This window comes from Chelonia mydas, chromosome 6, assembly GCF_015237465.2.
Source record: "Chelonia mydas isolate rCheMyd1 chromosome 6, rCheMyd1.pri.v2, whole genome shotgun sequence".
NCBI lineage: Eukaryota > Metazoa > Chordata > Testudines > Cheloniidae > Chelonia > Chelonia mydas.
Window position 1 is genome coordinate 69,974,433 of NC_051246.2, and position 24,128 is coordinate 69,998,560.

General features: G+C 47.1%; 1 protein-coding gene across 9 annotated transcripts in view; it reads left to right on the plus strand.

The window, feature by feature from the left end:
- The window catches only part of TTBK2 (tau tubulin kinase 2), a 220,226-nt gene that overhangs the window by 73,967 nt on the left and 122,131 nt on the right, over positions 1 to 24,128 (plus strand). For 2 of the 9 annotated variants that reach the window (XM_043547833.1, XM_043547835.1), the window contains one exon: positions 2,840 to 2,905. The exons of 6 other annotated variants lie outside the window; for them this stretch is intronic. In XM_043547833.1, the coding sequence (XP_043403768.1) occupies positions 2,840 to 2,905 (66 nt within the window). The remainder of the gene's footprint in view (positions 1 to 2,839; positions 2,906 to 24,128) is intronic. One more of the 9 variants, XM_043547834.1, reaches the window with a different exon arrangement.

Below are 24,128 nucleotides of genomic sequence, written 5' to 3' on the forward strand. Positions count from 1 at the left end.
CTCCCTCCCAGTGCCTCCTGCATGCCACTGAACAGTTGTCCCCTGGCATGCGGGAGGTTCTGGGAAGTAGGGGGAGGAGTTAATCAGTGGGGTCTGCAGACCCCCTGGAGTACCCTTGTGGACCCCAGTTTGAGAAATGCTGCCCTAGTGGGAATTACTGCAGGGGGAAATGCCAGCTTCTTGCCTTCAGCCCAGCTGGAGGTTTGAGAACCTAGGAGGGCTGTGATGGAGAGCTGATGGTATGAATATCACACACAAAATGACGCTTGGCAGTTCTGGAAAGGATGGGACATTTTGAGCTATCTAGAACTGCACATGATGCACTCAAATATGGTGTAAATGGGAGAATGTGACATACCTAGGAGCAATCCAGACCAGTGGGGGGGCTCTGTCACCTCTGCCCTGCAAAATTGGGTGCCTTACAATACCTTGCTTAAGTAGCTCCCACCTGGGCTGCTCATGGACAGCCTTCCAGCATTCAGGTCACTCTGAGATGTGTTTGTGTAACTGCAGCCTAACAGTCACACCCTGGCTCTCACCAGCCTTGGTTATACTGCAACGTGACCCCAACATATTCCCAGTTTGGGATTTTCCTCCAGAAATGTATGTCTTGTACTGCCCAGCCCTCTCCTGGATAGTTCAAATATATTATGTCCGTGATTCCTTTAAGGGAATAATACACAACAACTCGCCACCTTAAATGGAGTTTTCCAGACACTTTAACTTAAACACAGTAAATTAGATAAAACAAGAAAGCAGTTTATTAACTACAAAGAAAGAGATTTTAAGTGAGTACAAGCAATGAGGCATAAAAGTCAGAAATGGCTACAAGAAAATAAAGATAAACATTTCTAGTGCCTAGCTTAACAAACTATGTTCAATTCAGTGCAGAGTTTCTCACCACATGCTTCCAACAGCATTACTGACCAAACTTTCAGGTCAGGATCCCTTTCCCACAATCCAATGGCTATTTCCTTTGTCTTCCCACCTGCAGAGAATGAGATGTGCAAGGAGAGAGGTAGAGGGGTCTTCATCTGTTCGTTCCTCCTTTTAAGAGTTTCAGTCCGTCTTTGAAAAGCATTTCTGGCTGAGAAGCAAGAGAGGGGGTCTGATGGAGGAAGGAGACCTTATGCTGTTTCTTTACTGAGATGCAAGATCTCTTTGTCCCTGCCTCCCTTTCTTGCCAACGAATGGCCACTTGATAGGTGATGGCCCATCAGCTTTGTTGGCACCTGGACGATATGTCAGCTTGCCCGTAGTCTTTGAGAAACTGGTTGAGCCATGCCCCGTACTTATCTGGGAAACACACTTCAGTCATGATTTCAGATTAAGTTCATAACTTTACACTGGGGGGGGGGGGGGGGTTGGTGGGGCTGGCAGGGGTTTCCTACCCGGCTCTGCATCCCTGCAGCTCCTAGGCAGCGGAGGCAGGCGCAAGGGCAGAGGCTCCGCTATTCCCACTGCAAATGCAGGCTGCCGTAGCGCCCATTGGCCAGGAACTGCAGCCAATGGGAACTGTGGGGGCGGGGCCTGTGGCCATGGCCAGTGCATGGCGTGGAGACCCCCCACACTCCTCTGCCGCCTAGGATCTGTAGGGGGGTCATGCCAGTGGGATCCGGGGAGCCCCCCACCCTGAGATAAGCACCCCTTGCACTTTCCAACCCTATGCCCCTAGCCCTGAGCCCCCTCTCACACACCCAAACTGCTGCTGCTGGCCCTGGGACTGCTCGGGCAGCCCCTGAGCCAGCACCAGCCACTGCAGAAGTCACGGAAAGTCATGGAATCTGTGACCTCCGTGATATACTCGCAGCCTTAGTTATGAGTTTTCAAATGATACTTCACAAGGTATACCTTGTACAAATATTATTATGATAGTGTGTTAGGTATGAATACAGAGGAGCATTTCTTCACAGAGAAACTTGGAAGGATAATTTGGGGCTCATCAGGGGAGCATTCAGAAAAACATTTTAGAGTTAGCAAGATTAATCTTATTTGTAATTCCATTGACTTGAGAAGTGTCACAGTAACAATAAATCTGACCTGGTTTCTTTAGATTATTATGAAGGGCTCCCTGAGCTAGTCAGTAGAGTGAAAAATCACTTTTAATGTCATCTTCTGTAACCTGTCAATGTGCTTTATTTCTTGTACTTACTTTGATTTATGTACAGTGTATTTGCTTTGTATGTTTCTACACATAACCAAAAAAAAAAAAAAAAAAAGCTATTAACAGCCAATCCTTTCAAAGTACACCTGTACTCTTGAATGGTCCCAGTGAGTGTACTTAAGACAAGTATTTATGAAGTTAATGGGATACTGTCAGCTTGAAGAATCACATTTGTCTGAAAATGTTTTAAGTATAGTAGGTACAAATAGCAGCTAATATTACTATAATTGTGTTTTGTCATGCATGGAAACAGTAGTAGGGGTTAAATGGCCAATGAGAGTGAAGGGATCTGGTTTTGTTTTCATGATGTGAGTTTAAAAAAAATAAAAGTAAAAGACCATTGCCAGTTTAATGGATATGTGCCAAAAGATAACTTTCAGATTTGTATACTGGGACTGCATCTTTAAAACTCTCTTCTAGAGTTTCCAGTGTTCCTCAAATTAGTGACATTTACAAAAGGTGGAATTTGTTTTTCTTCAAAAACAGAGATTTCTGCAGACTTTCCATTTCTCCAGCAGAAGGCCATAGTAGAACCCTGCAGAATTTCCCTTTTCCTTAACAAGCTTTCATTGATCATAAAATCCTCTCTGAAGGGGACTTATTTTTGTGGAATGTGTTTGCCCTGGCTAAAATAAGAAATGACACTAACATTCAACCTTATGGTTGTTGTTCCAGGATTATTAAGTGAGATGGAATTCAGAAAAGTCCCGGGGACATGGATAAACTCTCCTTTGTTGGCAGGCAGGTACCCACACTTAAACAGTAGATCTGATAATACCCCTGGATTTGTATAAAGTGGCTTTGTCAAGTGTGGCTTGCAGTAAAATGAAAAAATTGATATGATCTTTAATGGAAGAGTAGTACATTATCTTAAAATGTGGTTCACTTTTTCTAATTTTGATAATAGGATCCTACTATGAGTGAAGGAGAGCGTGATGAAAAGGTGAACTTTCAGGCTAGCCTATTCTACTGTTGCGAATTAAGCTATATCACATACACATTTTGTCCTGTTTGTATGCTCTGTTACACTCTGTTTAAATATATTATTAAAAATTCATGTCCACATTGGGACCCTTCTAAAAACTTTGTACAGTAAAGCAAAATGAGGATGGAGTAACTGTTCCGATTTTTGCTTTTGCCAATTTATGCTTTTCAGTCTATAAATACCGACACAGGGAGCTTTTCAATAGTAGTTAGCTCTTTAATCTAGCAAACAAAAGCATAACAAGATTGAAATGGATGGAAATTGAAAATATTTTCAGATTGAAAATAAGGTGGAAATTTCTAACTGTAAGAGTGATTAACAATTGGAACAACTTACCAAGGGAGGAGATAGATTCTCAATCATTTGAATTCTTTAATTCAAGATTGGATGCCACCTTACAAGACAGGCCTTAAGTAAGCCAAAATTATGGGCTTGATGCAGGAGTTACTGGCGTGAAATACTGTGGCCTATATCATGCAAAAGGTCAGAATAGATTATCAGAATGGTCTCTTCTGGCCTTAAAATCTATGAAACTGTTACATCTTCTTAATTTTAGATTTGCTGTTTGTATTTATTAGATTGTTTTTGTTAGTGTGATTTAGTAGTTCAGCACAGTTCAAGGCCACTGCAAGAATTTATAAGGTCCAAGACAAGGTGTAAAGGTAGGCTCATGATAGACTTAGGCCTTGTCTATACAACATAGTTGATGTAAGTCACCTTGAATTGACCTATTTGTGCATGACTACACTCAAATTTGTGTCTGGACGATATAAGAGCCCCATTGTAGCAATGCAGTAGAATCAGCCATGGTCGGCCTACTTGTGAGTATAGACACTGGATGGTCTAACAGTCCTCCAGCAGCTGTCCCACAATACCCCATTCCTGTGAGAGTGACCACTCTGGTCACAACTTTAAATTCCACTTCCCAGGGATCACAGAGATGGGAAACCAGCTTTCCCACCTTAAAAACCCCCATATGTTTTTGAAATACATCTTTCTTGATTGCCCACCTTGGTGAGGACACCTGGGAGCTTGCACTTGTTGTGTACAACTGACCATGCCTGGAGTAGACAGGAGGTATTGGATCTTCTTGTCCTGTAGGGAGTAGAAGCTGCGCAAGCACACCTATAGATTAGCCATAGAAATGTGCGCCTCTATGAACAGATTGCATGGGAGTTGCAGGCAAAGGAATATGACAGGAACCAGCAGCAGTGCCACATGAAAGTGAAGGAACTTGGCCAGGCATTTTACAAGGTCCAGAGAAGCCAACAATAGATGTGGTACTGAGCCACACAACCAGCTGCATGCTAAACTTGGCAGAGACCTCACCGGCCACTGTGGATACCTCAGAGGAGTCTGAGGCAGAGACCCTCACTCTGAACAGAGAAGAGGAGGAGAGGGGAGATGTGGCAGGTAGCTCCAGCCATGCTGTGAGTCAGATCCTGTTTGAGACTCCGTTACAGTCTAGCCAGTGCCACCAGGCGATCATGGATAAAGGGGAAGGGAGTTCCGGTAAGTGTTTGCATGCATCTTTCTCTACAGTGCTTAAATGTAAAGGTGGGGCCCAGCCCATCATCAAGTTAACAAGCACAGATATCAACATTTCATTGTTTCTGCCTCTTCTCATATGAGTTAAATATAATAAACAGAGGTAGAGTTGGCATCTGCTTTTCATTCTCCTGTTGACTTAGGATGTGGGGGTGAAGGAGTGGGGCCATGCAGAGAGATTTGTTTAGGAACCTAGGGGTATTCCTTTTATCCTCCTGAGAGATCTCAATGAAACTTTTGTGGAGGTACTTTGCAATTCTCTACTTAAGGTTTCTAGGGATGGCTACTTTATTTCTTTTTTCGTGGTAAGATACTTTCCCATGCCACTCTGCGGTGAGTTCAGCGGGCACCATTGCAGTAAACAAGTTAGTGGCATATGGGCCAGGGCAGCTTCAGGACACCAGTAGCATCTGCGTTCTCTGTGCCCTTGTGACCCTCAGGAACAAGAGCTCACCTAAAACCTTCTCCACTGTGGAAAATAGTGCCAAATATTCAGTGCCATTGCCCAACATTCATACCCATGGAATAGGGACCAAAATTTTATTGCTTCATGCAACAGAAAATCTTTCCCCTCCCCTCACACCTGGTGGTACTCACCATGATAGGGGTTGGAGAGCAGAATTATGCAAAGGCGTTCCAAAGTTGAAGTGTTAATAAGTATTTCTTATGAAAAGTGTTTATGTTTCTAAAGGGAAGGGAGTTTTTAAAATTATTTTTCCCTTTCTGTTGTGATTGTAAATCCAGTAATATATTTGTCTGTTTTTAACAGAAGATTCTGCTGTGGTGGCCTGAAGGGGTACCCCCTCAATTCCCGCAGAAAGCTTGACCCCGATGAGGAGGAGAAAGAAGAGGACTGCGGAGGACATGTTCCTTGAGATCCTGCAAGCCAGTCTTGCTTCAGACTGTGAATAGAGGGCCTAGAGGGTCAATATGATTGACAGTGTGGAGAATGACAGAGTACACAGCAAAAAGTCCCAGCAGGAAAAGGAGAGGGAGATGCATAATTGGACATAATTGCAGAGCCATTGGCCATTATCTTTAAAGATTCATGGCGATCAGGGGAGGTCCTGGATGATTGGAAAAAGGCAAATATAGTGCCCATATTTTAAAAGGGAAGAAAGAGAACCCAGGGAACTACAGACCGGTCAGCCTCACTTCAGTCCCTGGGAAAATCATGGAGCAGGTCCTCAAGGAATCCATTTTGAAGCACTTGGAGGAGAGGAACAGTCAACATGGATTCACCAAGGGCAAGTCATGCCTGACCAACCTGATTGCCTTCTATGATGAGATACCTGGCTCTGTGGATATGGGGCAAGTGGTGGATGGATGTGATATATCTTGCCTTTAGCAAAGCTTTTGATACGGTCTCCCACAGTATTCTTGCCGGCAAGTTAAAGAAGTATGGATTGGATGAATGGACTATAGAGTGGATAGAAAGCTGGCTAGATTGTCAGGCTCAACAGGTAGTGATCAATGGCTCCAATGTCTAGATGGCAGCCGGTGTCAAGTGGAGTGCCCCTGGGGTCGATCCTGGGGCCGGTTTTGTTCAACATCTTTATTAATGATCTAGATGATGGGATGAATTGCACCCTCAGCAAGTTCGCAGATGACACTCAGATGGGGGGAGAGGTAGATACACTGGAGGGTAGGGATAGGGTCCAGAGTGACCTAGACAAATTGGAGGATTGGGCCAAAATAAATCTGATGAGGTTCAACAAGGACAAGTTGAGAGTCCTGCACTTAGGAAGGAAGACTCCTATGCACTGCTACTGGCTGGGGACCGACTGGCTAAGCAGCAGTTCTTCAGAAAAGGACCTGGGGATTACAGTGGACGAGAAGCTCGATATGAGTCAGCAGAGTGCCCTTGTTGCCAAGAAAGCCAACGGCATATTGGGCTGTATTAGTAGGAGCGTTGGCAGCAGATCAAGGGAAGTGATTATTCCCCTCTATTTGGCACTGGTGAGGCCACACCTGGAGTATTGTGTCCAGTTTTGGTTCCCCCACTACAGAAGGGATGTGGACAAATTGGAGAGAGTCCAGCAGAGGGCAATGAAAATGATTAGGGGGCTGGGGCACATGACTTATGAGGAGAGGCTGAGGGAACTGGGGTTATTTAGTCTGCAGAAGAGAAGAGTGAGGGGGGGATTTGGTAGCAGCTTTCAACTACCAGCAGCTAGGCTGTTCTCAGTGATGGCAGATGACAGAACAAGAAGAAATGGTCTCAAGTTGCAGTGGGGGAGGTCTAGGTTGGATATAGGAAACACTATTTCACTAGGAGGGTGGTGAAACACCGGAATGGGTTACCTAGGGAAGTGGTGGAATCTCCATCTTTAGGGGCTTTTAAGGCCAGGCTTGACAAAGCCCTGGCTGGGATGATTTAGTTGGTGTTGATCCTGCTTTGAGCAGGGGATTGGACTAGAGGTCTCTTCCAACCCTAATATTCTATGATTCTATGATGATGGATCTTCTCAGGCAGCAAATCCAAATACTGCCTACCCTGATTGACCTACACATCAAAAAAATCCAGGCTCCCCACCTTTTGCAGTCCTCAGAGAACTCTATCATAGCTACTTCCTACAGCCAATATACATGTGGCATCTCAGGCTACATCCTTATCCCTACCACGCTCTGCTGAGGGAACAGCAAGAAAAACTACAGCTTCACATACACTGACTTATGAGAACCATGAGTGATGTACATTATGGCTATACATACTACATTTGTGCACTGAAATGAACAGAAATGTTTGCTATCTTTCCAGTTTCAAAGTTCTACTCCATTAATTTATGTTAAAAGCTTGTATTACATTGCCTGTGGTTTTTTGCACATTGTTTTTCTGCACTTTTTTTTGCCACTCAATAAATTTCTATTTTTGGAGAATAAAATGATCTTTATGAGTTCACAATATGTTGCAGAATGCATAGAGGTACTCAAAGCACACAATACTTGTAAATGTATAGCAAGCACCACATAATTCATAGCTTCAGGAAAACACCCAACCATATTTATAAGTCTACAGCAAGCATTGCATAACTCCGCAGCACCCAAAGCTTCCGGCGTAAAGCTGGCTGACCATTAAAATGCTTTTTCAAAGTCTCCCTCAACCGCATACCTCCATGTTGGGCTTTTACAGTGGCTCTTATGTCTGACTGTTCAAAGTCAGCAGACAGCTGCTCCACCTCTGTTTTCCACCCCAGGAGAAGCATTTCACCCTTTGCCTCACAGATAGTATGTAGGATACAAAAGGCAGCTATAATCATTGGGTTAGTTTACTCACTGAGATCCAGTCTAGTGAGTGAAGCGATGCTGGTGGTGTTTAATCTACCAAAAGCACTTTCAACAGCCAATTCTGCACCTGCTGAGGTGGTAGTTGAATCTTTTCTTGGTGTTGTCAGGGTGACCAGCATATGGCTTCACGAACCAGGGGAGCAAGGATTAGGCTGGGTTGGAATCACTATTGGCATTTCAGTATTGCCAGTGGTAGTCTGCTGGTTGGGAAAGAATATCCATACTTACAGCTTTCTGAACAGTCCTATGTTCTTAAAAATGCAAGCATCGTGCACCTTCCTGGATTAGCCTACACTGATATCAGTGAACTATCCCCAGTGATCCACCAGTACTTGCATAACCATAGAAAAGTAGCTCTTTCTGTTAATGTACTCTGTGGCAAGGTGGGCTGGGTGCCAAAATAGGGATATGCGTGTCATCTGGTGCCCCACCTCAGTTCAGGATGGCATTATGGGATTAAGAAAGTTGCAATCTGGAAACTTGACCCACAAGTCCAAGAGATCTCTGAGCAAGTCATTTGTATCCCACAGCACATTGCAAAAATTTCCCTGTGCCCACGGCACCGTGTGTCACACAGGGATACCTACTTGTGGTACACTGCACTTTGCATCGACACAGGCACTCCCAGTGAGTATGTGCAGCACTATCACAAGCAGTCAAGTATGCATGCTCATGAGCAATGTACAAACTTTGGTAGTTGTATACTGATGTAACTTGTGTCGGCCAAAGTTAGTAGCACAGACATGTCCTTAATTTACTCAACAACTTCAGAGTCAGAGCCCCACTACTCTTCCATGAGATGAGTTCTTACTCAGTTGGCAAGAGAATATCTTCCGTTAGCACTGATCTGACTCTACTTAATTGTGCGCCTGATATGCCTAATCAGCGGCCTCATTTATGTAGCCAAGCTTGCACAGGTTTTACACTCAACTCAGTGACATTTCTGTATTTGTTTGTCTGTATGTATGTAACATAACTTTTGAACAATGCATCCAATCAATTAAAAAATGTAAGGAATGTTTTAGGCATTAGTGGCCAGAACCCTATTGAACTTGGGGAAAATCAGAAAACTGAAAGGGGGAAAATGGGAGAAAGATGGAGCTCCTGCCATTTGATTAGCACAGCCAGAGCTTTTAGCACATCTTCAGTTGTCTAAAGATCAAATGATTGATGGAACCAGTTAATGCCTTCCTACATAACAATACCTGTGTTCATCCTCCTGATAGAGTTTAACATGTTGACACGCTAAATTAATTATTTCCAAGACAGAAAGAAGAAGAATGGTGGGAGGTGAGGAGGAGAAGCGGGGATGTGTACACAGCCCCGGGCGTGGGAGGGAGATTGGGGATGCCTGCTATGGAGGGATTGGAGAAGATGGGTAGCATAGAGAATCCTAGCACTGGGGAAGGAATGGGGGAAAGGGAGGAATGGAGGGCAGACAGAGCCCTGGCATGGAGGGGGAAGGAAGGAATGAAATGAAGCTCCCCTTTCACCTAGCCAGTCGGGAAATAGCAGGGATCCTTGCTCTGCCCTCTCTGCAAGGCTCCTGGCCCTAGAGCCTTAGAGATACAGTGACAGGATTTCCTCCCAAACACCTGGGACCGCTTCCTCTCTATATCCCCCTTAAGTCCATATCCTGGACCTTTCAAACCCCTAAAGGGACATGCCAGGCAGTGGGGTGGGCTACACCAATCCCCTGGCAAGGCGGGAGATCTGGGGTTCCTGTTATGGGAGGAGGGGGAATGGTAGGCATGGAAGGGAAGAGGGAAATGGGAGAGCACACACAGCTGCTGCCATGGGGGAGGAGAATGAAGGAGCTCCAGAATATGGGGGATGAGGGAATGATGAGGCACACAGAACCCCTGGTGGGGGAGGTTGGGGGAACCTAGTATGGGAGGAAGGGGGTCACATGGAGCACCTGGCATGGGGGGAATGTGGAATAGAGGACATAGGGGGAAGTGAGAATGGGTTTGCACACAGCTGCTGATATGGGGAAAGAATGGAGGACCCCTGCCAGGGAGGAGGTTGGGGGGACTTGTAAGGAGTCCCTGAAATAGAGGGGAATGGGAGAGTGGCACACAGGGAACTTATGGGGGGAATGGAAGTATGCAAGAAGCTGCTGGTGTGTGCAATAAGGTTGGCCTACACAAACTACAAAGTGTGCGACCCTTTAGTTATCAATTATATAAAGTTTGCGGATGATACCAAGCTGGGAGGGGTTACAAGTGCTTTGGAGGACAGGATTAAAATTCAAAATGATCTGGACAAACTGGAGAAATGGTCTGAAGTAAATAGGATGAAATTCAATAAGGACAAATTCAAAGTTCTCCACTTAGGAAGGAACAATCCGTTGCACACATACAAAATGGGAAATGACTGCGTAGCAAGGAGTACTGTGGAAAGGGTTCTGGGGGTCAGTGATTCACAAGCTAAATCATAGAATATCAGGGTTGGAGGGGACCTCAGGAGGTCATCTAGTCCAATCCCCAACTAAATCATCCCAGCTAGGGCTTTGTCAAGCCTGACCTTAAAAATATCTAAGGAAGGAGATTCCAGCACCTCCCTAGGTAACGCATTCCAATGTTTCACCACCCTCCTAGTGAAAAAGTTTTTCCTATTATCCAACCTAAACCTCCCCCACTGCAACTTGAGACCATTACTCCTTGTTCTGTCATCAGCTACCACTGAGAACAGTCTAGATCCATCCTCTTTGGAACCCCCTTTCAGGTAGTTGAAAGCAACTATCAAATACCCCCTCATTCTTCTCTTCCGCAGACTAAACAATCCCAGTTCCCTCAGCCTCTCCTCACCGACCCTTGGGGCACTCCACTTGATACCGGCTGCCCACTAGACATGGAGCCATTGATTACTACCCGTTGAGCCCGACAATCTAGCCAGCTTTCTATCCACCTTATAGTCCATTCATCGAGCCTATACTTCTTTAACTTGCTGGCAAGAATACTGTGGGAGACAGTGTCAAAAGCTTTGCTAAAGTCAAGGAACAACACGTCCACTGCTTTCCCTTCATCCACAGAACTAGTTATCTCGTCATAGAAGGCAATTAGATTAGTCAGGCATGACTTGCCCTTGGTGAATCCATGCTGACTGTTCTGATCACTTTCCTCTCCTCTAAGTGCTTCAGAATTGATTCCTTGAGGACCTGCTCCATGATTTTTCCAGGGACTGAGGTGAGGCTGACTGGCCTGTAGTTCCCCGGATCCTCCTCCTTCCCTTTTTTAAAGATGGGTACTACATTAGCCTTTTTCCAGTCGTCCGGGACTTCCCCCGATCGCCATGAGTTTTCAAAGATAATGGCCAATGGCTCTGCAATCACATCCGCCAACTCCTTTAACACTCTTGGATGCAACGCATCCGGCCCCATGGACTTGTGCACGTCCAGCTTTTCTAAATAGTCCCGAACCACTTCTTTCTCCACAGAGGGCTGGTCACCTCCTCCCCATGCTGTGCTGTCCAGTGCAGTAGTCTGGGAGCTGACCTTGTTCGTGAAGACAGACACAAAAAAAGCATTGAGTACATTAGCTTTTTCCACATCCTCTGTCACTAGGTTGCCTTTCTCATTCAGTAAGGGGCCCACACTTTCCTTGACTTTCTTCTTGTTGCTAACATACCTGAAGAAACCCTTCTTGTTACTCTTAACATCTCTTGCTAGCTGCAACTCCAGGTGTGATTTGGCCTTCCTGATATCACTCTTGCATGCCCGAGCAATATTTTTATACTCCTCCCTGGTCATTTGTCCAATCTTCCACTTCTTGTAAGCTTCTTTTTTGTGTTTAAGATCAGCAAGGATTTCACTGTTAAGCCAAGCTGGTCGCCTGCCATATTTACTATTCTTTCGACACATCGGGATGGTTTGTCCCTGTAACCTCAATAAGGATTCTTTAAAATACAGCCAGCTCTCCTGGACTCCTTTCCCCCTCATGTTATTCTCCCAGGGGATCTTGCCCATCAGTTCCCTGAGGGAGTCAAAGTCTGCTTTTCTGAAGTCCAGGGTCTGTATTCTGCTGCTTTCCTTTCTTCGTTGTGTCAGGATCCTGTACTCGACCATCTCATGGTCACTGTCTCCCAGATTCCCATCCACTTTAGCTTCCCCATCTAATTCTTCCCGGTTTGTGAGCAGCAGGTCAAGAAGAGCTCTCTCCCTAGTTGGTTCCTCCAGCACTTGCACCAGGAAATTGTCCCCTACATTTTCCAAAAACTTCCTGGATTGTCTGAGCACCGCTGTATTGCTCTCCCAGCAGATATCAGGGTGATTGAAGTCTCCCATGAGAACCAGGGCGTGCGATCTAGTAACTTCTGCGAGTTGCCGGAAGAAAGCCTCGTCCACCTCATCCCCCTGGTCTGGTGGTCTATAGTAGACTCCCACCATGACATCACCCTTGTTGCTCACACTTCTAAACTTAATCCAGAGACTCTCAGGTTTTTCTGCAGTTTCATACTTGAGCTCTGAGCAGTCATACTGATCTCTTACATACAGTGCCACTCCCCCACCTTTTCTGCCCTGCCTGTCCTTCCTGAACAGCTTATATCCATCCATGACAGTACTCCAGTCATGTGAGTTATCCCACCAAGTCTCTGTTATTCCAGTCACATCAAAATTCCTTGACTGTGCCAGGACTTCCAGTTCTCCCTGCTTGTTTCCCAGGCTTCTTGCATTTGTGTATAGGCACTTGAGATAATCCGCTGATCGCCCCTCTTTCTCAGTATGAGGCAGGAGCCCTCCCCTCTCATGCGCTCCTGCTCATGCTTCCTCCCAGTATCCCACTTCCCCACTTACCTCAGGGCTTTGGTCTCCTTCCCCCGGTGAACCTAGTTTAAAGCCCTCCTCACTAGGTTAGCCAGCCTGCTTGCGAAGATGCTCTTCCCTCTCTTCATTAGGTGGAGCCCGTCTCTGCCTAGCACTCCTCCTTCTTGGAACACCATCCCATGGTCAAAGAATCCAAAGCCTTCTCTCCGACACCACCTGCGTAGCCATTCGTTTACTTCCACGATTCGACGGTCTCTACCCAGGCCTTTTCCTTCCACGGGGAGGATGGATGAGAAGACCACTTGCGCCTCAAACTCCTTTATCCTTCTTCCCAGAGCCACGTAGTCTGCAGTGATCCGCTCAAGGTCATTCTTGGCAGTATCACTGGTGCCCACGTGGAGAAGCAGGAAGGGGTAGTGATCCGAGGGGTCTTGGCAGTCTCTCCGTCACATCGCGAATCTTAGCTCCTGGCAAGCAGCAGACTTGTCGGTTTTCCTGGTCGGGGCGGCAGATAGATGACTCAGTCCCCCTGAGGAGAGAGTCCCCAACCACCACCACCTGCCTCCTTCTCTTGGGAGCGGTGGTCGTGGAACCCCCAACCCTAGGACAGTGCTTCTCATGCCTTCCAATCGGTGGAGTCTCCTTCTGTTCTCTTCCCTCAGATGTATCATCTAGTCCACTCTCCGTATTAGTACCTGTGGAGAGAACATGAAAATGGTTACTTACCTGTATCTGCGTTGCTGGTACATGGACGCTCCCCTTTCTTCTTCTGGAGGTCACATGCTGCCAAATTTCTTCACCATCCTCCTGTCCCCGTTGCGCAGCCTGCTCTGAATCTTCAGAACATTGTGCCCGTAGAAGCATATCCTGACATCTGTCCAGGAAATCTTCAGTTTCTCTTATGCAACGCAGGGTCGATACCTGTTGCTCCAGACCTTGAACCTTCTCTTCCAATATGGAGGCCAGCTTGCACTTTGTACAGACAAAGTCGCTTCTGTCCTGTGGAAGAAAGACAACCATGGCACATCCAGTGCAGGTCACAACAGCTGAACACCCCCCAACCATATTACCTTCCTTCTACGAGCTCACTCAGGAGTTGTAGTAACTGCTCAGAGAAGCCGGCCAGATGTAAGCCTCAGCAGGCGCTCCTCAGGTGAACTCCCAGGCAAACTCCCTCTGTTAGCCGCTCTGCTGTTCGCTGCTCAGCTGGTTTGCTAAATTAGCTAAATATGGGTCAACAATGTAACACTGTTGCAAAAAAAGCAGACATCATTCTGGGATGTATTAGCAGGAGTATTGTAAGCAAGACACGAGAAGTAATTCTTCCGCTCTACTCTGCGTTGATTAGGCCTCAGCTGGAGTATTGTGTCCAGTTCTGGGCGCCACATTTCAGGAAACATGTGGACAAATTGGAGAAAGTCCACCAGAGAAGACCAACAAAAATGATGAAAGGTCTAGAAAACATGACCTATGAGGGCAGGTTGAAAAAATTGGGTTTGTTTAGTCTGGAGAAGAGAAGACTGAGTGGGGATATGATAACAGTTTTCAAGTACATAAAAGATGGTTACAAGGAGGAGGGAGAAAAATTGTTTTTCTTAACCTCCGAGGATAGGACAAGAAGCAATGGGATTAAATTGCAGCAAGGGAGATTTAGGTTGGACATTAGGAAAAACTTCCTAACTGTCAGAGTGGTTAAGCACTGGAATAAATTGCCTAGGGGGGTTGTGGAATCTCCATCATTGGAGATTTTTAAGAGCAGTTAGACTAACACCTGTCAGGGATGGTCTAGAAAGATCATACTTAGTCCTGCCTTGAATGTGGGGGACTGGACTAGATGGCCTCTCGAGGTCCCTTCCAGTTCTATGATTCTATATTTATCCAAAAGACAGTTGAGGAATACAAACTGGCATTAATATGCTCAACTCTGTGGGGACAGTAGATGTTCTTGTGTTGGTGGAAGGGGCAGAGAGGAAAGAAGACGTAGAAGAAAGTAGTTAGATGAGAGGCATTTCCATGGGACAAGGGTCTTAAATTTAAAAACAAATAACTTAAATCACAGGTTTCAATCACAAATAAAATAAAAAAATCTATTTAAATAATATTTAATATTGCTTTTCTTAAAGAAAAGTGCAACCACGCCAGTCATTTTCTTTCATTAGGTGAATACTTCACCCTGTGAAGCTCCTGCCAAGTTTTTTTTCTGCCTCTGCAGCAGAAGGCAGGCTTAACCAGGCCTCTTTGCTGTAGAGCTCTTTTAAGGAAAATTCCAGAATTTTATTTAAATTGTTAGCCAAAAATTTGGCAATCTAAATTTCAGCTGGGACCTTATCTGCCTTTTGGGTAGTTTTTCTTCCTCATCTATTTCCATGTTGAGATGTTGTAATGTCTGTGTTCCTACAGCTGCCTGGGGAGAAAGCAAGGCTGAAAAAGCCAAACAAATGCAAAAGGAAAGGTCTAGGTCTTGATTGGGAGATTTCCTGTTTCTGTGGGCAGGAAGCAGTTTCCTCCTCAGCAGCCCAGCATGGGCAGGGGGTGCCTTTGGCCAGCTTCCAGAACACAAAAGTAAGGAGGCAGGATCAGAGAAGCGAGCTCCACTGGTAAGTGGCATCTTCTTTTTCCGTGAGGTGCGTGACTCCAGAAAGATAATATGCTAGGGACAAGATTGTGCCTAAATCCCCAGAGCAGGGGCGGGCAAACTTTTTGGCCTGAGGGCCGCATCGGGTTTCTGAAATTGTGTGGAGGGCCGGTTAGGGGAGGCTGTGCCTCCCCTGACCCTTATCTGACCCCCCGCTGCTTCTTGCCCCCTGACTGCCCCCGGACCCCCTGCCCCATCCAACCTCCCCTCTCCTTCCTGACTACCCCCTGGGACCCCTGCCCCATCCAACCGCCCCTCTCCCTGACCGCCCTCGGACACCCCGCCCCTAACTGCCCCCCGTCGCCCCATCCAGCCCCTCCTTTCCTTCCTGACTGCCCCCCGCCGCCGCCATTCAAACCCCCAGGTCCCCGCCCCCTGACCACCACCCCCGAACTCCCCGCCTTCTATCCAACCCCCTGGATGTGGCCCACGGGCCGTAGTTTGCGCACCTCTGCCCCAGAGCCTGCACGAGGAGCTACTACTCCTGACTGTGGAGTTCAGTTATTTCCTCCTCCTCTGCCTCCCTTAAGGCCTCAGTTGGAAGATTTCACACACAACATGAGATCTGTGGAAGCCACAGAGAGCAGTAAGGATACTACAGGCCCAGCCCTTTCCTTTCTGCTGTTGAGATGATTCCACCAGCTTCTGAAGGTACACAGCACACTCCATTTGGCACTACTTCCAACAGAGAAGGAAAATATGTTATACCTACTCCTCTTTGTATGGTTTCAGCCTTTCTTCTAAACTCTGTGGGGTTTACATTTTGAAATAATTTCCTCTAAAATGAACGCATTCTTGGACTATCCAGAGCAAGTCTAATCCAAGATAAATTGTACTGTACATACTGAAAATGTGCTTATATGGGAAATAGTTTATTTAAAAAAATATTTTTTGTATCAGATAGCCCCTGATCATTTTTTGTTTTGTTCTAGATTAATAAATTCATTCATGGATTTTAGGGGCAGAAGCAACCATTAGATCATCTAGTCTTACCTCCTGTATATCACAGGCCATTAAATTTCACCCAGTCATCTAACCCTCTGTATTGAGCCCAATAACTTCTGTTTGGTTAAAGCATATCTTCTAGAAGGGCACTCAGTCTTAATCTGAAGACAACAAGAGATGGAGAATCCACCACTTCCCTTTATTGTTTGTTCCACTGATTAATTTCCCTCACTGTTTAAATAAATAAATTAAATAAATAAAAATTGTGCCTAATTTCCTATTTGAATTTGTCTGTCTTTAACTTCTAGCCATTGCTTCTTGTGAAGCCTTTCTCCATGAAATTAAAGAGCTCTTTAATACCTAGTATTTTCTCCCTTTGATGGTTGTTATACACTGTAATCAAGTCACCTCTCAGTCTTCTTTTTGATAAGCTAAACCTATTGAGCTCTCTCACTGTAAGCCATTTTCTCCAGCCCTCAAATTGTTTTATGACCATTTTCTGCACCCTCTCCAGTTTTTCAACTTCCTCTTTAAAATGTGCGCACCAGAGCTGTGTGCAGTATTCTAGTATCTGTCTCACCAATGCTATGTACAGAAGCAAAATCACCTCCATACTCCTACTCACTATTCCCCTGTTTATATACCCAAGGATTGTATTAGCTCTTGTTGCGACAGCATTGTATTGGAGCTCATGTTGAGTTGCTTGTTCACTAAGACCCCTAAATCATTTTCAGAATCACTGCTTTCTAGGATACATTCGCCTATTCTGTAGGAATGGCCAAATTCTTTGTTGCTAGATGTATAATATTGCATTTGGTTATATTAAAGTACATTTTGTTTGAACACGTCCAGCTTACCAAGTGATCTAGTTCACTGTGTATGAATGCTGTATTCTCATAATTATTTACCACTCAGCCAATCTTTATGTTATCCGCAAATTTTATCAGCAGTGATTTTATATTTATTTCCAGATCATTAATGAAAATGTTAAATAGCATCAGGCCAAATACTGATCCCTGTGGAATCCCACTAGAATAGGGGTGGGCAAACTTTTTGGCCTGAGGGCCACATGTGGGAATAGAAATTGTATGGCAGGCCATGAATGCTCAGAAAATTGGGGTTGGGGTGCGGGAGGGGGTAAGGGCTCTGGTTGGGGGTGCGGGCTCCAGGGTGGGGCTAGAAATGAGGAGTTCAGGGTGCGGGGGGGGGGGCGCTCTGGAGTGGAGTGCTGGGGGGGGGTGAGGGCTCTGGCTGGGGGTGCAGGCTCTGGGGTGGGGCTGAGGAGTTTGGGGTGTAGGAGGGTGCTCTGGGCTGGCATTGAGGGGTTTGGAAGGTGGGAGGGGGATCAGGGCTGGGGCAGTGGGTTGGGGCATGGAGAGAGGCTCAGGGGTGCAGGCTCCAGGTGGCGCTTACTTCAAGCGGCTCCCGGAAGCAGTGGCATGTCCCTTTTCTGGCCCCTATGCGGAGGCGCAGCCAGGCGTCTCTGCATGCTGCCCTGTCCGCAGGCACCGCCCCTGCAGCTCCCATTGGAGTGCCGGAGGGGGGCCATGCCACGGCTTCCAGGAGCCATGTGGAGTGACCCCCGACCCTGTGCCCCACCTGGAGTGCCAGAACAGGACTGTGCAGCTGCTTCCAGGCCCCTGACCCTGCTCCCCAGCTGGAGCACCAGAGTGCCGGAGTGCGGCAAGCCCCAGACTCTGCTCCCCAGCAAGAGCTTGAGGGCCGGCTCAAAACAGCTAGCAGGCCGGATCTGACCAGCAGGCTGTAGTTTGCCCACCCCTGTGCTAGAAGTATCCTCATTAGATGATGATTTGCCATTGACTTCTGTTTTTGAGAACTGACAGTTCTTAATCCATTTAATGTGTGCTTTATTGATACTATATAGTGCAAATTTTGTAATCAGAATGTTGTGTGAGCCTAAGTCAAATGCCTTACAAAAGGCTAAGTATATTACCCTTATGCATTTGCCCTTATCAACCAAACCAGTAGGAGTGACTGCAACAGCAGCCAAAGCAAGGACTACTGCACTGAGGGTATGTCTACACTATGAAATTAGGTCGAATTTATAGAAGTAGTTTTTTTAGAAATCGTTTTTATATAGTCGATTGTGTATGTCCCCACACAAAATGCTCTAAGTGCATTAACTCGGTGGAGTGCTTCCACAGTACCGAGGCTAGCATTGACTTCCAGAGCGTTGCACTGTGGGTAGCTATTGCACAGTTCCCGCAGTCTCTGCCGACCATTGGAATTCTGGGTTGAGATCCCAATGCCTAATGGGGCAAAAACATTGTCGTGGGTAGTTCTGGGTACATGTCGTCAGGCCCTCCCTCCCTCTCTCCATGAAAGCAATGGCAGACAATCGTTTTGCGCCTTTTTCCTGAGTTACCTGTGCAGACGCCATACCATGGCAAGCATGGAGCCCGCTCAGCTCACTGTCACCGTGCATCTCGTGGGTGCTGGCAGACTCGGTACTGCGTTGCTACACAGCAGCAACCCATTGCCTCGTGGCAGCAGACTGTGCAATAGGCCTGATAGCCATCGTTGTCATGTCCGAGGTGCTCCTGGCCGTCTCGGTAAAGTCGGTCAGGAGCGCCTGGGCAGACATGGGCGCAGGGACTAAAATAGGAGTGACTCGACCAGGTCATTCTCTTTAGTCCTGCCGGCAGTCCTATTGTACCGTCTTATGGCGAGCAGGCAGGAGATGAGGATGGCTAGCAGTCCTACTGCACCGTCTGCTGCCAGCCAAAGATGTAAAAGATAGATGGAGTGGATCAAAACAAGAAATGCACCAGATTTGTTTTGTATTCATTTGCTCCCCTTCCCTTCCTCCGTGAAATCATTGGCCGAGAATCGTTTTGGTGAGGTCTGTCGGGGCACCTTGAAAAGTTTAATGGAGATTCAGTCCTGCCTGAAATACCGGGGGGAGGGATAGCTCAGTGGGTTGAGCACTGGGTTGAGCATTGGCCTGCTAAACCCAGGGTTTTGAGTTCAATCCTTGAGGGGGCCATTCTATGTGACAGTTGTTTTTGTTTCTCCTTGATGTAAAGCCAAACTTTGTTGATTTTAATTTCCTGTAAGCCATGTTGTCAGTTGCCCCTCCCTCTGTCAGAGCAACGGCAGACAATCGTTCCACGCCTTTTTTCTGTGCAGACGCCATACCACGGCAAGCATGGAGCCCGCTCAGATCACTTTGGCAATTAGGAGCACATTAAAAACCACGTGCATTATCCAGCAGTATATGCAGCACCAGAACCTGGCAAAGCGAAACCGGGAGAGTAGGCGATGTCAGCGCGGTGACGAGAGTGATGAGGACATGGACACAAACTTCTCTCAAAGCACGGGCGCTGGCAATGTGGGCATCATGGTGCTAATGGGGCAGCTTCATGCGGTGGAACGCCGATTCTGGGCCTGGGAAACAAACACAGACTGACCACATAGTGTTGCAGGTCTGGGACGATTCCCAGTGGCTGCGAAACTTTTGCATGCGTAAAGACACTTTCATGGAACTTTGTGAATTGCTTTCCCCTGCCCTGAGGCACAAGAATACCAAGATGAGAGCAGCCCTCACAGTTGAGAAGCGAGTGGCAATAGCCCTGTGGAAGCTTGCAACGCCAGACAGCTACCGGTCAGTCGGGAATCAATTTGGAGTGGGCAAATCTACTGTGGGGGCTGCTGTGATGCAAGTAGCCCACGCAATCAAAGATCTGCTGATATCAAGAGTAGTGACCCTGGGAAATGTGCAGGTCATAGTGGATGGCTTTGCTGCAATGGGATTCCCTAACTGTGGTGGGGCCATAGACGGAACCCATATCCCTATCTTGGCACCGGAGTACCAAGGCAGCGAGTACATAAACCGCAAGGGGTACTTTTCAATAGTGCTGTGAGCACTGGTGGATCACAAGGGACGTTTCACCAACATCAACGTGGAATAGCCGGGAAAGGTACATGACGCTTGCATCTTCAGGAACTCTGGTCTGTTTCAAAAGCTTCAGGAAGGGACTTTATTCCCAGACCAGAAAATAACGGTTGTGGATGTTGAAATGCCTATAGTTATCCTTGGGGACCCAGCCTACCCCTTAATGCCATGGCTCATGAAGCCATACACAGGCAGCCTGGACAGTAGTCAGGAGCTGTTCAACTACAAGCTGAGCAAGTGCAGAATGGTGGTAGAATGTGCATTTGGACGTTTAAAGGCGCGCTGGCGCAGTTTATGGACTCGGTTAGACCTCAGCGAAACCAGTATTCCCATTGTTATTACTGCTTGTTGTGCGCTCCACAATATCTTTGAGAGTAAGGGGGAGACGTTTATAGTGGGGTGGGAGGTTGAGGCAAATGGTCTGGCCGCTGGTTACGTGCAGCCAGACACAAGGGTGATTAGAAGAGCACAGGAGGGCGCGGTACGCATCAGAGAAGCTTTGAAAACCAGTTTCAGGAATGGCTAGGGTACGGGGTGAAAGTTCTGTTTGTTTCTCCTTGATGAAACCCCCCCCCCCCCACCAACTTGGTGCGCTCTACTTCGCTGTAAGCTAACCACCCTCCCTTCCTCCCTTCAATCACCGCTTGCAGAGGCAATAAAGTCATTGTTGCTTCACATTCATGAATTCTTTATTAATTCATCACACAAATAGAGGGATAACTGCCAAGGTAGCCTGGGAGGGGTGGTGGAGGAGGGAAGGACAAGGCCACACAGCACTTTAAAAGTTTAAAACTTTAAAACTTATTGAATGCCAGTCTTCTGTTTTTGGGCAATCCTCTGGGGTGGAGTGGCTGGGTGGCTGGAGGCCCTCCCCACCGCGTTCTTGGGTGTCTGGGTGAGGAGGCTATGGAACTTGGGGAGGAGGGCGGTTGGTTACACAGAGGCTGTAGTGGTGGTCTGTGCTCCAACTGCCTTTCCTGCAGCTCAACAATATGCTGGAGCATATTAGTTTGATCCTCCAGCAGCCTCAGCATTGAATCCTGCCTCCTCTCATCACGCTGCCACCGCCTTTCAGCTTCAGCCCTCAACTTACTCTCTTCAGCCCACCACCTCTCCTCCCAGTCATTTTGTGCTTTCCTGCACTCTGACATTGTCTGCCTCCATGCATTGGTCTGTGCTCTGTCAGTGTGGGAGGACAGCATAAGCTCAGAGAACATTTAATCGTGAGTGCGTTTTTTTCGCCTTCTAATCTTCACTAGCCTCTGGAAAGGAGAAGATCCTTGAAACACATGCAACTGGTGGAGAAAAGAAAAGGGACAGTGGTATTTTAAAAGACACATTTTATAGAACAATGGGTACATTCTTTCATGGTAAACCTTGCTGTTAACATTACATACATAACACATGTGCTTTCGTTACAAGGTCACATTTTGCCTCTGCCCACCGTGTGGCTAGCCCCTCCCCCTCCCCGTGGCTAACAGCGGGGAACATTTCTGTTCAGCCACAGGCAAACAACCCAGCAGGAATGGGCACCTCTGAATGTTCCCTTAAGAAAAGCACCCTATTTCAACCAGGTGACCATGAATGATATCACTGTCCTGAGGATAACACAGAGAGATAAAGAATGGATGTTGTTTGAACGCCAGCAAACATACACTGCAGTGCTTTGTTCTGCAATGATTCCCGAGTACGTGCTGCTGGCCTGGCGTGGTAAAGTGTCCTACCATGGTGGACGGAATAAGGCTGCCCTCCCCAGAAACCTTTTGCAAAGGCTTTGGGAGTACATCCAGGAGAGCTTTATGGAGATGTCCCTGGAGGATTTCCGCTCCATCCCCAGACACATTAACAGACTTTTCCAGTAGCTGTACTGGCCGTGAATGCCAGGGCAAATTAATCATTAAACACGCTTGCTTTTAAACCATGTATACTATTTAAAAAGGTACACTCACCAGAGGTCCCTTCTCCGCCTGGAGGGTTTGGGAGGCAGCCTTGGGTGGGTTTGGGGGGTACTGGCTCCAGGTCCAGGGTGAGAAACAGTTCCTGGCTGTTGGGAAAACCGGTTTCTCCGCTTGCTTGCTTGCTGTGAGCTATCTAAACCTCATCATCATCATCTTCCTCGTCCCCAAAACCTGCTTCCATGTTGCCTCCATCTCCATTGAAGGAGTCAAACAAGACGGCTGGGGTAGTGGTGGCTGAACCCCCTAAAATGGCATGCAGCTCATCATAGAAGCAGCATGTTTTGGGCTCTGACCCAGAGCGGCCGTTTGCCTCTCTGGTTTTCTGGTAGGCTTTCCTTAGCTCCTTAAGTTTCACGCAATACTGCTTCAGGTCCCTGTTATGGCCTCTGTCCTTCATGCCCTGGGAGATTTTGACAAATGTTTTGGCATTTCGAAAACTGGAACGGAGTACTGATAGCACGGATTCCTCTCCCCATACAGCGATCAGATCCCGTACCTCCCGTTCTTGCTGCAGCTCTTTTGCGATTCTGGGACTCCATCATGGTCACCTCTGCTGATGAGCTCTGCACTTACCTGCAGCTTGCCACGCTGGCCAAACAGGAAATGAAATTCAAAAGTTTGCGGGCCTTTTCCTGTCTACCTGGCCAGTGTGTTGAGTTGAGAGTGCTGTCCAGAGCGGTCACAATGGAGCACTCTGGGATAGCTCCCGGAGGCCAATACCGTCTAATTGCATCCACAGTACCCCAAATTCGACCCGGCAAGGCCAATTTCAGCGCTAATCCCCTTTTCGGGGGGTGGAGTAAGGAAATCAATTTTAAGAGCCCTTTAAGTCAAAAAAAAAGGGCTTTGTCGTGTGGACAGGTGCAGGGTTAAATTGATTTAACGCTGCTAAATTTGACCTCAACTCCTAGTGTAGACCAGGGCTGAGGGGGAGAAGGTTGAAAATGGGATCCAACTGAGGTGGTACCTCCAGCACATTCCTGGACCCAGAACTATACAAGGGAGACCCCCCACCCCCAATGGGGCATTAGGACCCATGTGATGCTTCCCTTCCTTTGTACCATGTGGCATTAGGGGGGAAAACTCTGGGAGGACCCAGTCAGAGATTTCAGGTAAGAGCAGCTGCAGAAGCAGCCAAAGCAGTGACCTTCAGACATTCATAGAACTTTCTATGCTTTTGACTGGACTTTATCTGTCCTGTGCTGATTGGCTGCTTGTTCTAGTGCTCCCCCTATCCCTCCCTCACAGTCACTTCGCCTCAGATTCACTTCACCCTGCCCCTCTTATTCTCGTCTGCCCTGCCCTGTTTGCCTTATCTCCCTTCTCTTCCATGTCCGCTCTCCCTTCAGTTTGCTTTCCATTTAACTTATTCCCTTTAACCCCCCACCCCAAAAAATCATGGGACTAACATGATGTTTGCTGCCATCACAAAGTTCACTCTGCTTGTGTTCTGTCCCTTTCCCCCACCCTGTGTCTGGTATGTCTATTTATATAGTAGCTGCCTTGAATAGCTTACAATCTGCTACTTTTGTTTGTACTTTTGTTTGTACAGTGCTTAGGAAAATGGGGCCCCATTCTTGTTTGGTCCTTAGGCACTACTGTAACAAACATTATTATTATTTAGGACTGTCAGCTAATCATAGTTAATGCCTGTGAATAACTGAAAGCAAAATTAATATGTTGATTTTTTTTAAGGCGTTAATTGCCTACCTTTGGGTAGGGCGGGAGGTATTGGCTCCGGTGGGCTGAAGCCTCAGCCCTCAGTTCTGGAGGGGTGTGTGTGTGCTGAAGCAGCCCAGCTCTGGAGGTGACGGAGGGGCTGGAGCAGCCCCAGCCCCAGCCTGCAGCTTCCCAGCAGGTGGCGGGGGTGGGGAAGAGGCTGGAGCCCCAAGCCCTGTGCTGGGCTGAACCCCCATGCCAGGTT